At 46.9% G+C, this 13732-nt stretch overlaps 1 protein-coding gene across 2 annotated transcripts in view; it reads left to right on the forward strand.

Moving 5' to 3' along the window:
• SLC4A11 (solute carrier family 4 member 11) overlaps positions 1 to 13732 on the forward strand; it is a 69708-nt gene that overhangs the window by 25734 nt on the left and 30242 nt on the right. For both annotated transcript variants that reach the window (XM_071447278.1, XM_071447279.1), the window contains 3 exons: positions 128 to 251; positions 3643 to 3849; positions 9365 to 9449. In XM_071447278.1, the coding sequence (XP_071303379.1) occupies positions 128 to 251; positions 3643 to 3849; positions 9365 to 9449 (416 nt within the window). The remainder of the gene's footprint in view (positions 1 to 127; positions 252 to 3642; positions 3850 to 9364; positions 9450 to 13732) is intronic.

Consider the following 13732-nt stretch of genomic DNA (forward strand, 5'->3'; position numbering starts at 1 on the left):
TCAGATGTCTTCAACCAACACCATCATGTGTTTCTCAAAGGTGAAATGTGTTTTTATACCTTGTGCACCAGGGGAGATCATGCCTGGTGTTGTGGGGCCCAGTGTGACAATCCCATTTTCCCCACAGTTGCACTATAAAGTCCCTTCAGCGACGCCACGTTTGCATCAGCCGCCTGGAGAGGCCTCAGAACTGGGGGGAGAACTCCTGTGAAGTCAGATTTGTCATACTGGTCCTGGCTCCTCCCAAGATGGTGAGTTTTGTTCTTCTTGCTCCATAATTTCAGGGGGTTCTCCTGAGTTTGCTTTTCCTTGGGCTCCTCCAAGGGTTAATAAGTGTTTTTAAACATTTATTGGTTTGTTTTTAAAACACAAGGGGATGTGAAACGGCCTGAGGTCTTCTCAGCAGCTGTCAAGATGATTTATGCTGTTGGTGAGGGGTGGATTGGTGGGCTGTGTCCTTGTCTCATGGCCTGCATCCTGATGGGGAGGAGAACACTCTCTAGTCCCCATACACACCTGGGATGCCCTTAACACTCCATGGATTCCCCTCTCCAGCTGGAGCTGCTATTTTTAGAAGTAAGAAATGCAGTTCCTTGCTAAAGCCAAGCTTTTGAAAGGCTCTTGTGAGCCTACAGCTGTTGCCCCAGGGCAAAGGTCTGGGTTGTTTCCCAACAAACTTCCCTGATGGGGCTGACATTTACCCTGCACGTGTGGCTGCAGCAGCTGGAGGTAACGTAGCCAAGAGGAAGATGATTCTTTTTTGAGCTCTGTTACAGTGAGGGTGAGACTTTCTGGGAGCTGTGGTGCTTTTAAGGTCAGACTGTCCCTGAGGCTCTTTGGATTCAGAGCTTTTAACACCTGAAACAGCAAGGTTAAAGCTTGCTCAAGTTCTGGTTCTTCGGTGTTGACAAGAATGGCGCAGTAGAACACTTTTACTGCAATCAGAATATCCTGAGTTGGAAGGGACCCACAAGGATCATCCAAGTCTGACTCTGATATCATGGGGTGCATCAAGGTTAATTGGGGATCACCATCCTGTCTTCCTAGAAAGCCCTGGCCCGACCAAGGTGGTTCTTGCAGCTGATGGCTGAGTGGTTCAAAGCTCAAGACCTTTTCACACTCCAGCTGGCTGTTTACACCTTGGGGCTGCTGGGTCTGTGCTCCTGGGAGGTGCTGGAGAGGTTGAAGACCTTTCCTGGGACAGGATATGTCCTGATTCAATTTCCTGCTCTTCAATGCTATCTATGTGACCTTGGGACCTGCTGCTCTGGCCTGTCTCCTCCCCCCTTCACCACCACCCACATTTAAATGGGAATACTGGTGTTTCCTTCTTTCCCAGGATTTCTGGCAGGTCTTTCCCAACTTGCTTTTGGCATCGACCTCCAAGCCAACAGGCTGAAAACATATTGATGTTCCTTGTGCAAAGCAGGAGGGAGAACACCTGGAGCTGTGTGCAGCTCCATGGATCTGTCCCTCATTGTTATCTGGGGCCAGCTACGTGCAAAGCCCCCGCCAGCGGCTCCGCATCCGCTGGGATCCCCAGAGTTTGCAATTCCGATGGTCAGCATCAAATTAAGGGAAGGGAGTGGAGGCCAACAGAGCTTGCACTTGCCAATGTGCTTTTTTATTTTAAATGGGTTGGTGGAGCCAGCCCCAAGTGCGCATTTCTGGTGCAGCAGTTAAAATAATTAACCTGCTGACAGCATCACGTTCAGTGGAAGGGGGGCAAGTCCACAAAATGGGCATTTGTTATGCTGGGATCCAGATTCTTGGCCTTGCTAATATTGAGGAAGGAAAAAAAAATAGTTTTCCTGCAAATATCTATCCTTTCTAAACTGTTTATCTCCTTAGTGAAGGAAAAATGGGAAGGGCATTGGGAATGTTGAAGCAATCCTTGCAGCATCCAGCCCAAGGATTGTTGCTGCTTAGAGGTGAAAGGTGGAGCCTCCTCTGTGCTGGCAAATCCAGGCTGTAAAAGCAAGTCCCAGGCAAAACCCTTCACTTAAATCCAAACCTCTCTCTAGAAACTAAAACTGAATGTGCCCTAGTGAGTGTTTGAAGGGACATTGCTGGTGATGGAATCCCAGAATAGTTTGGGTTGGGAGGGATGTTTAAAACAATCTCATTCCAATTTCTGCCATATTCAGGGACACCTTCCACTATCCCAGGTTGCTCCAAGTCCCATCCAGCCTGGCCTTGAACACTTCAGGGATGGGGCAGCCCCAATTTTTCGGAGCAAATGGAAGATGGGGCAGCCACAATTTTTTTGAGCAAATGGAAGATGGGGCAGCCACAATTTTTTTGAGCAAATGGAAGATTGGGCAGCCACAATTTTTCAGAGCAAGTGAAGATGGGGCAGCCACAATTTTTTTGAGCAAATGGAAGATTGGGCAGCCACAGTTTTTCGGAGCAAATGGCAGAGAGGAGGATGATGTGAGTGATGGAGGAAGGACAGCATTAGCAATGACTCTGGGACCAGCTCAGTGCCACCCACGCCTGAGCTTCTGCGTCACCCACACTGAATTATTTGGTTGTGTCCATGGAGAAATTGTTCATCTGCTTGGTTGTGAATCATGAGAAGCAATTGGGATCAATCACAGATGCTCACTCTTCTTTTCACAGCAGAGTGAGGAGCTTGGAGGTTCTCCAGGGCTGGGGGAATGTTTGGGTGTCTGTGGTAGCTGCTGCGTGATGAGTGTGGAGTGTAGAAGAGGTGGGTGGGTTAAAACTTGGCATCAGAAGGAGCTTTTAATGAGCTGTGGTTCTGTGTAATTTAGTCTTGGCAGTATCTTACCTGTCCTGGCCACAGTAGGAGCAGGTGAGCAGGTCAGGGCCTGGAGAGCTTGGCTTTGGTGTGTTCATGCAGGGATGGGGACCTCAGCCTCCTTTACTCTTCCCTTTGCATTTAATTTCCTGCAGTAGGAAAGCAGCTTGGATCCTGTTGGAAGATGGACCCCCACAGATCAGGCCTGTGTCTCGCAGAAATATTAAATCCTGAAAATAAACACTTTTTTCATGTCTGCAAGACTCCTGTCCCTTCCAAACATTTAGTGAAGACAGACAAGAGCTCCTTGTGTGGGTTCCCAGCTGTTTTTTCCCATCCTTTCCTCTGTGCCAGTGGTTACTTGAGCTGAGAGCTCTCAACCTCCACTTGTGCTGCCAGAACTGCCTCAGAGTGGCCAAATGAACTGAGTTTTAATGCCCAGAAAATAGGAGTCAGATGAGCACAATAATCTCAGTCTTTCAGACAAGACATCAGTACCTGCAGAAACATTTCCGCCCCAGGAGCAGCAATGCTGAGGTGCTGTTAAGTAGCAAAGATTTTTGTCTTGTCTTGAAGGGAAACCAGGGATAAAGTGCACACTCAGCATGATTCAGCTTTGGATTGGTTTCTGGGAAGTTGATCAAGTGAAGATCGATCAGGGCTTCAGGACCTGTGGTGGTGCCTCCAGAGGATTCTGCTGTGGATGTGTGTTCATCTGCAACAGCTTCCACATGTGCCCTCCTCCCTCAGGTCTCTCTGGGATCCTTGGAGCTGGGCAGGTTCCTCTTCAGAGGAATAAATTATGGGGTTTACCTTTCAGAAGTGAAATTAAATGGTTTTACAACCACTTTTTCTTCTTTTTTTTTTTCCCTGCTTAGAAAAGCACCAAAACAGCCACAGAAGTGGGCAGGACCTTTGCCACGATGTTTTCAGACATAACCTTCCGGCAGAAGCTTCTGGAAACCAAAACTGAGGAGGAGTTCAAGGAGGCCTTGGTGCACCAACGCCACTTGCTGACAGTGGCCAATCAGAGACCCTCAGGAAGGAAAGATGGGCACACGTCACACGGTAGCAAACAACTCAAGGTGAGGCTTGGCCAGCACCTCTGCCATGCCCTGGTGTCAAAATCCATCCATCCACCATCCATCCATCCACCATCCCTCCATCCATCCATCCATCCACCATCCATCCACCATCCATCCACCATCCTTCCATCCATCCCTCCATCCATCCATCCATCCATCCATCCCTCCATCCATCCCTCCATCCATCCCTCCATCCATCCCTCCATCATCCATCCATCATCCATCCATTATTCATCCATCCATCCATCCATCATCCATCCATCCATCATCCATCCATCCATCCATCCCTCCATCCATCCATCATCCGTCATCCATCCATCCATCCATCCCTCATCTGTCATCCATCCATCCATCCATCCATCATCCATCCATCCATCATCCATCCATCATCCATCCATCATCCATCCATCCATCCATCCATCCATCCATCCATCCATCCATCATCCATCCATCATCCATCCATCATCCATCCATCCATCCATCCATCCATCCCTCCATCCATCATCCATCCATCCATCCATCCATCCATCCATCATCCATCCATCATCCATCCATCATCCATCCCTCATCCATCATCCATCCATCCATCATCCATCCATCCATCCATCCGTCATCCATCCGTCATCCATCCGTCATCCATCCGTCATCCATCATCCATCCATCATCCATCCATCATCCATCCATCCATCATCCATCCATCCATCCATCATCCATCCATCATCCATCCATCCATCATCCATCCATCCATCCATCCACCCATCATCCATCCATCCATCCATCCATCCATCATCCATCCATCCATCCATCCATCCATCATCTATCCCTCCATCCATCCCTCCATCCCTCCATCCATCCATCCATCATCCATCCCTCCATCCATCCATCCATCATCCATCCATCCATCATCCATCCATCCATCCATCCATCCATCCATCCATCCATCATCCGTCCATCATCCATCCATCCAGCATCCATCCATGGAGATTTGGGGTGAGGAGGTGAACATTTGAGTCCAGTGGATGCAGCAGCATTCCCAGCAAGCTCCCCACCACCAAGGCTTCCCCAAATTTCTGCTTTGTGCACATCCACCTTCCTCAGATTTGCTATAAATCTCCAAAAAGCCACTTGAAGGTGCTGAAGGGATGCAGAGCACTTGGGGGTTGAAATGGTTGCAGGACTTTGATTCCAGATGCTTAGTGGAGGGTGGGATTAATGGATCCCTGCTCCTTGTCAGTCCAAGGTACTTAATCCTTACAATCAGAAGGCTCTGAAGGAAGCTGCTGCTTGTCTTTCCTGCAGCCAAAAAGCTTCTTGGCCATCTCTGCACGGTAATTTCACTTAAAAGTTGCCTGTCAGTATTTGGCCTGAATTCTCCCTGTTTGATCTGTAGCTCTGTAAAACATTACTTGCTTTGTACTTTAAAGTTGGAGGGAAATGCTGTAACTCAGCTTTCTTTTCTGGAATTTCCTGTGTGTTGGTCACTGCTTTGTTTTTCCGTTCAGAAATCCATTCTTTAGGCAGACAGCATACCTGAAAAACAAACTGTGCCATCCCCAGCATGCTGCTCCTGTCTCTGCATTACAAATAACCCCAAAGCTTTGGGTTGCTTATAGTGCAGGAGCTGCTTCACTTATCACTTATTTTTTCCCCCCTGGAATAGATTTAAGGGGTTTGATCTGCACATCTGGAAATGAGCAAAGCTCATGTTTTTCCTGTGGAATCCCCTCGCTTATAGGTAGTGCTTTGAACTTTGCTAGACCCCAGATCTGCTCTTAACTTTGCAGAACAAGTCCTGAAACCCTCTTTAAACCCGGGTCATGCAAGGCAGGGATATTTGGAGTAGTAATTTACCTAAAGTAGGTTTAACCCTCTATACCTGGCCTTTCAAATGGGTTTTTGTTAGAGCAGTTGAAATGTCTGACTTTGTCTTTTGCTAAAAATAGCAAAAAAATGTCTCCAGTGGGTTTTCTGCTCTGTGGTTTGGTGAGGAGGGCTGGATGAGACACTGAGCTTATAGATTTTGGCCCTGAGACTGGTGATTCCTGCTGGCCTGCTTGGAAGAGCAGCCTTGGCCAGGCAGAATCCTGATTTCTCCAAGCCAGTGCTGTGGAGGGTGACACTTCTTCCTTCAGCTCTTGCTTTTGGCATTGACAGTTGTGGGCCTGGGTTTGCTGAAGTGTTTTGTTTTTATAAAACCATTTTATCCTTGAGCTCTTGGGAGATGCAGCCTCTGTATCCCCACCTCACCCTGCCAGCACAAAGAGCTGGGAAAGGAGATTTCCTGGCAAGCCAAGGTTTGCCTGGAGAAGTAAGGTTGATTTGAGCTCTTAGACTGGATTCCTCAGCTCCTGAGAGCCATCTCCTGCTTTTCCTCCCTTGTGGAGAAGAAGCATTTAATATGAGCACAAACCCATGTGAGACCAGGAGTGTAATTTCAACCTGTCAGCCACCCCCAGAGAAATAAACACCCTCACAGGAGCCCCTGGACTGTGACAAGTGAGCTCTCAGGAAGGTGTAAAGTCTCTGGGTGACATGAAAATCTGGCCTCTTGGATCCTGCAGTGATGGCAGAGGAAACAAGCCTTAAATTCTGGGTGTGAGTGGGATTTTTTGCAAGTGCTTGTTTTTACCTCTGCTGAAATACTGAGGGGGATGTGACAGTCACATTCCCTGCTGTGCCTACAGCACTGTCACTTTGCTTTGGCTCATCTCAGAGGATTATTTAGGCAAGGCTATGTACTCAATCATAATTAAGTCAGCCTGAAATCCTCTTGTTTACTGAGGCATCTAATTGTGATTTTGTTCATGGAGGAGCCCCTAACAGCTGTGATGTTTTTCTGGCTGTGATTTTGTGTTCTGTGTGGATTTGCTGAGGGGGCTGTGTGTGCTCAGCATCAGCAGGAGGGGGATACCAAGGATATTGTGGTTTTGCACAGACTCACATCCCTGATCTCTATAAAATACTCCTGCACTTTTGGGAAGGGCTGAGGAAGGGTCAGAGTTGTTGGAGCACATTTTTTATGTTTGGCTTTGTAGCTGCTAAGTGCTGGCTTAGCCTCTTCCTCTAACCCAAATAATGGCAAGAAGCTGGGAGAGATTTGTGGAATGCAAAGCAGAAAAATTCATGAACTTCATCTATTTGGCTAGGTTGGGGGAATAAAAGTGAAACCAAAAAAGGGCTGTAACTTTGGAGGCCAGTCTTTTATATTTTCTGTTTTTTCATCTTTTGTAACTCAGTCTTTTAGCAGCCTCCTACTGTAAGGAAGGCTGGAGAGGGCATGGAGTGACAGGAGAGAGGGGAATGGCATTAAGCTGAAAGAGGGAGATTCAGATGGGATATTAGGAAGAATTCCTTCTGTCACAGGGTGCCCAGAGCAGCTGTGGCTGCCCCTGGATCCCTGGAAGTGCCCAAGGCCAGGTTGGATGGGGCTTGGAGCACCCTGGGCTAGAGGAAGGTGTCCCTGCCTGTGGGCCTGGGTGGGCTTTGAGTCCCTTCCAGCCCAAACCATTCTGTGATTCTGTGATATCTGTGGTGCAGCCCAGGTTGAGTCTGAGGGTAGAGAGCAGAGAGGAAAGCTCACAGGAGGATCAGCCCAACAGCAGGAACAGCTTTTCCTGCTGGTGAGCTTCCACTGACACCCCCTGCCCTCATTTCACACTCACACACACAAGAAATAAGTGCATGGAAGAAATCAGGGTGGGTCTTAAACATAACCCTGGTGCCTTGTGGGATGAGTTAGGCAGTGCTTTCCTCCTCTGCACACTCCCAGCTGCCTGGAACAGGTTTTGTTTCCCAGAGCCCCCTCCCTGCTGCCCCAGGCCAGCAGCAGCCACTGCTCCTCCTCCCCTGGAAGATGAGACACCCTGAGCATCCTTTTCCCCCATCCTTTTCCCTGTGCTCACTGCAGCATGATAAGTAAACATCCCAGTCTGAGGCCATTGTGATTCTCTGGCTGACTCATGCCTTCAGGAATCTCTTTCTGGGGGGAAAAATTAAATTGCTTTTCGAGTGCATCTGGCTTTGATGTCCAACTCTACCACCAAATATGGTTGAAGTGCAGAGATTGTTCAGAAATGCTTCAAATGCAGATGTTTTGCTGGTAACACATCTGTCTCCTCATCCTGGGAGTTCAGGTTACAGTTGAAACTGTCCTAAAGTTCAAAAAGTCCTACAGGTGCATTGGCACATTGCAACAGAATTGACTTAAAAAGCTGAAATCTGAGATGATACAGTCACTGATAAAGGAGCTGCTCCTCTTTTGCACCCCAAACCCAGTGATTGCTGTGCCTGGTGTATTCCTCCTAAAGGAAAATATCCCCTTCTTTATTTTGTTTGTATTTCTGATTTTCCAGGTGCTGCAAACAGGTGAGTCCCAGGAGAGAAGGCAAAGCTGTGTGTAGTCCATTAAATGAGCACTGTACCTTTCTAAAGCACTCATTTTTATCACTTTCCACATGAAGCAGCCAAAGGAAGAGCTCCCTGCTGCTTTGAGATGATCTGTCAGTGTAAATTTTGTGTCTGTAATTTTTATTTCCCCCCTTACACTCCCTAGCAGAGCTTATAAGTCTTCTGTGCCTGTTTCTGCAATAAATACATGAAATGTTTTAGCTGAGGCAGCTGGGGTTGTTATCACTGCATAAAGGTGCATTTGATTTTCAGAGTGGCTTGTGTGCTCTGAGAGTAACAGGAAAAAATCTGACAGGTGCCTCATTTGTAAGTGTTGCCTACCCTGATGCTTTCCATGCGCTTTCCATAAGGAAGGAGTTGTGAGGATTGGGAGGCTGAGAGTCAATAGCAGCTGTCACATATTCCTGACAAGCTCCTCATTGCCTGTGCTGAGCAGCAGATCCTATCAGCAATCCCTCTGCACCTTGCAGGCCCCCAAACCAGGAATAAAAGGGAACATGTTGGATTTTTGGAACCCTTCCCCAGTGTTTTTATTGTGTTTTAAGGGCAGAAATGATGGTTGTGTGGATTTATTCAAGCTTTTCCCTGTTGATGGAGTTTGAGGTGCAGACAACCTGAATTCCCTCACATCTCTTTGAGGTCTCCCTTTGCCATGGCAATGCCAAGGAAGAAGCACTTGCTGGGGATCCTCTTTCAGAGGTTTCAGGTGGATTTAGGGAATTTTTGTGCTGGCATCTAAAGGAAAAGTTGTGTGGAGGGATGGGGAAGGCACCTCAGACCTGTTTAACCCCAGAGCACCCAATGTCTGATCCATCCCGTGGATCCTCAGCTCCCTCATCTGCAAAGCAGGGATGCAGATAGGAATGGGAGGGAAAAAAGGGAAGGAAGGGAGGAAAACAGGGTGGTCTGGGGGATTTTCTCCTTTACAATGCTACGAGGATATAAATTGAATCCCGGTGAGTTTATTTTTATTATCACGACAAGATGGGATTTGAATGCCCTATTGAAAACGAGCCCTCTCGCTCCTATCAGGCTTGAATAAGGAGCTTAATCTCTTTAACAATGCATGAGCCTTTACACTGACACAGCACTTCCTTCCTTTCTTCAGCTGCACGACTTTCTCAGTATTGGCAAGGGGATTTCTGATGACATTGCACGAAGATTCCCAGTGTACGCGCTGGACTTCACCGATGGTACGTTGGCCAATGTTTATGGAAGCGCTGCCCCGAGTGGGGATTTTTTTTTTGTGATGTGATGTCCTGTTTACAGTGTGCATTCAATGTGTGCTTTGATATGTGTAACAGCTCTCCTGGCCCTTGTTTAAACGGGTGTTTTGGCAAAAGCCTGTGAATGGGCAGCGTGGAGCACTGGAGATGAGGCTCCTGCAGCGTTTCCTTAATGAAGGTGCTGGCTGTGCGCGGATGAGGATTTTAATTTTTATTAAGCGGCGATTAAATGGATCGATTATTACCGTGTGTAGACTCACATCAACTCCTTGCAACCTAATTACTCAGCACTGGCCTGATAGGCCCTTTCTGCTGCCTCTGCAAGCTGGCTCCACACTAATTATAGTGATGCTGTGGGAGTTGAGAATGCTTAAACAAAATGTGAGCTGCGGTAACTTCAGCCCGGTGTTGTGAAAAACAGGATACGGCTCGTCCGCTGCCACCACATCACAGGAGCAGCACACAGTGTTTAAAGTGAGCCTCAGCTTGATGCAGCTCCCACAGTGGCCTTGGTGTTTTTAAGATTTGTTTTCTTCCTTTTCACTCACAGACTTTCACTTTTCTTGAAGGCTGGGCAGAATCTTCAGGGCAAAGTGAGATTACAGAGCCCCAGCCTGACATCAAAATGTGTTTCTTGCAGCTTGTTGGGGAGCTGGTTAATATATTCAATCTCATACCCAGAAAGTTCAAATAAAACAGAGAATTAAAGTGTAGGCAGGGAGAACCTTGGAGATTTATCAGATACATCAGGAATTTATCTCTTCCTGCTGTTAAATCCACCTTAGCTCAAGCGTGTGTCCCTGCCTCCCTCAGTGCACCAGTGCTGTGAAGGCTCATGAGATGAAGGTGATCTTCTTTGGATTAGGCATAAAAAAAACCAAGATGCACACCCAGACCCCAATTTTCAGAGTCTTCTCTTGCAAAGCCACCTTGCACAGGCAGCTTAAGCTTCAGAGCAGCCTGGCCAAGGCTGTGGATGTGTGTCCTCACCCCCTTCCAACCAGCAGAGGAACATGAATGAGATGTTGGCTTAGCACAGGGGTTGAGTGCTGGGTGCTTTCTCCAGGTGCTTTGGCACTGCTGGGATGAAACTTATTTTCAGGAGACTTGGTGTGATGGGAGGGCTAATGCTGATTTCTCTGGGGATGTGAGGGTGTTTTGGGGAGGATGTGGGATGTAAAATGATTTTCAGGGGAGCAGCAAGGATTTGGATAAAACAGAAACGATTTTTGCTATGTGCATCACTGGCATCAGGTCTGGCAGGGGACTTCAGCTCCTAATCTGGACACTTCAGCTCCTAATCTGGACACTTCATCCCTTTGGCTTTCTAGAGCTGTCAAAGGCTCATTTTTCATTATAAAGGGATATTGAAGCACTTGAGAAGGGAACTGCTGCAGAAGTGCCTTGTGGAGACCCATGTTTGCCTCAAGACAGAGCAGTGTCTGCTGTGCCTGTCTGAGCTCAGCGGGCACAAAACCATCAAATTTTGGTCCTGCAGCAAATTCTGGCTGTCAGCAGACTTGGAAGCCCCCTTCAGGGTCCATATTGTGGCTCTGACTGCATCCATATTGGACCCTGTGGGTGCTGCCTCAGCCCTGGGCTCTTGGCTGTGAGCTCTGCAGGCTTTGCACACATTGATGTACAGAATGGGCATAAAATTGGGATAAAATGGAACCACGGGTTAAAAAGTGTCAGTGTTTTGTTATACAGCTTCTGGAGAGTGGAAAAGAGCCCAATGAAACTCCAGAACTACTTCAGCTCAGATGGGAGGTTCTCATTTTGGGAGCAGTTGTGCCCTTTCAATAGGAAATGGGGAAAAAGGGATTTTCTAAAAAGCACTGCATGTTAGTATGGCCATTTCTTCCCAGAAACCAGAAATTAGGATGAATTCTTTAAGGAACTGCTTGAAATGAAAAGCAGATGGAGCATGAAGCATCTGCCATAAACCACTGAGACTGAAGGTGATCAGGAATGTGGAATTCCTGGAGCATTTTAAAGCAGTGGTGCATCAGAACATGAGGGATTTGAACTATCCCAGTATCTGCACTCCAGACAGCCACATGTGCACCATCAAAGAGCTCTGTATTACAAAGATGCTCGGTTTTGGATGGTTGGAGTCTCTAAATCCTCAATCTCAGAAGCATCCTGGGGTTTGGGGTTAGACAGATAAACCCATCAGGGGCAGGGTGATAAATCATGAGGTTTTTTGTAGGACCAGGAAATCTTTGGCCAGTTGGAGTTTTGTGGGATTGGTCCTCTTCATACACTGCACAAATTTCCCTTAAAGGAAAAGAAAGGAAAAGTCTTTCTCTCTTTTTTTTTTTCCCTTTTTACTCCAGATTAGGAACTCATCAACTTCATTTTGTGGCAAAGTCTTGTGCATTTTACTGAATGGGTCAAAGGGTCAAGGAAGAGTTTTCTAAACTTTTTTTCCAGGATTTTGGTGATAAAGATGGCTTTTAATAGATGTCTTCCAGCAGGAGCATCTGAAGGTGAACAACTGGGTTATGCTGAGTCTGAGAATCCTGTAGTTTTCCTTTAAACTGGAATTTATTCCATTTGGCTGTGACCTTTGTGTGTAGGATTCTATCTTAAAAAAACAGTGTGACTGAACTTCATCCTGATCCTGTCAAATTGGCTCAGGGCACTTGTGTGTCGATTTTATTACTCTTTAAGCCTCAAACTGGAGCTTCCAGAAATTTCTTTATATTGAGGCTGATGTGAGTGAAAAGGGATTCTGCCTGGACTCAGATGCAAGATTTCTGAAACTCCTGAAAGCTGCTGTCCTCATTCTTCAGTGTTATTTTCTGGGACAACACAGAGGAACAAACACAATTGCAGTGCCTGAAGTGCCCAGTGGGAAATGTGAGGTGCCTGAGATTTTTATGGTGAGGCTTTGATGCTGTGTTCTTAAACATCCATATTCCTTCACCTCCTGGGGAGGGAAAATGAAGGAAAAAGAGGAGAACTGAGGTTTATTCTCTTTCTCCCTGTTTTTTTCTGAGCTTGTGTCTTTGATGCCTGGCTGTGGTGGGTGGATAGTTCTGCTGGAAGTGTGGATTTCTCCCTGTCCTTGGTCCTGCAGAGGGTCCCTAACCAGCTCCTGAGGTCTGCTGGCAGATCCTTGGGATTTGCTGTGGTGTTTTGCAGGAGGGAGATCTCCAAAGCTCCCTGCAATGTGGGCATGCTAAGAAGGAAGGCTTGAAAGTGCTGGAGGAATTGGATTTGAAAGAGAACTTTTGTTCTGCTGGCTGTCTAAGGTAGCTCAGAGCTTAAAACTTGATCTGAACCCAGAGAAATGTTGACCCTGGACTGGTTTTGGTGTGTGCCAAATCCTCATCAGCTTTCCTGCCTGGTTGCCTTGGCCACCTTGTGAGTCAGGATTCCATTCCTGGGGAAGGAGGGGAAATAAAGGGATTGCAGAGAGGCTTTTCCCTTTCTCCCTGTCTCTCCTGCCCTAGCTCAGATGTGAGGGAGCTCCTGCATCACCCTGCAGCCCTTCATCCCTAAATCCCACCTGGGTACCAAAGTTTAACATCCCAAACTTGTCATGATTGCCCAGAACATCCAACTTGGGTTGCTTTGGGGTCTCTTTGTGTCAGTGGTGCATGGGAATGTTCTAAAGATGCATAAAAGCATCGTGTTTTGTGGATGGATGTTGCCTTCCAAGAGACCCAGGATTTCTTGGGAAATGGGCTGAAGGAAGTGAGATGGAAAGGGAAAAGACTGAACCTTGATCTGATTTTTCACGCCTCTCTGCTCTCAGCCTATGCTTGGCTTCTGCTCCAAACTCCCTGAGTGCCTTTCCTTTTCCAGTTGAGTTCTTAGTCCCACTTGTTCTGTGATTTATTCTTCACAGGACTTCAGGGAAGATTCATCTTCACAACATTGGGCAGAGTCCAGCAGCCACCACATAAATGAAAGCCCAGCTTTTGAGGGCTTTAGGAGAAGTTTGTAATTCTGAGTTTTACAGTGTTTTTAATAGGATTTTTTTTTTTTAAATTAGGGCTGCAGGTCATTGTAATTAAACTTTCTTTGCACAGGATATTTCAGAGAATTGGGAAGAAACATTAACAGGCAGTTCAGAGAATGTCCATCAGTTGTGATTTTGATTTGGTAAATACACAATTAATAGACTTCAGGAGCTGTAAACCCAGTTTTTAGAGCTGCTGGTCATTAACTTACTGCTGTGGACTCCCAAGCAAAGTGAGGCCAGGATTGCTGCAGTTTCCCCTGAAACTGTAACCTTG

This window comes from Agelaius tricolor, unplaced genomic scaffold (genome assembly GCF_023055355.1).
Source record: "Agelaius tricolor isolate 1412-34295 unplaced genomic scaffold, bAgeTri1.0.p SCAF_24, whole genome shotgun sequence".
NCBI classification, from domain to species: Eukaryota; Metazoa; Chordata; class Aves; order Passeriformes; family Icteridae; genus Agelaius; species Agelaius tricolor.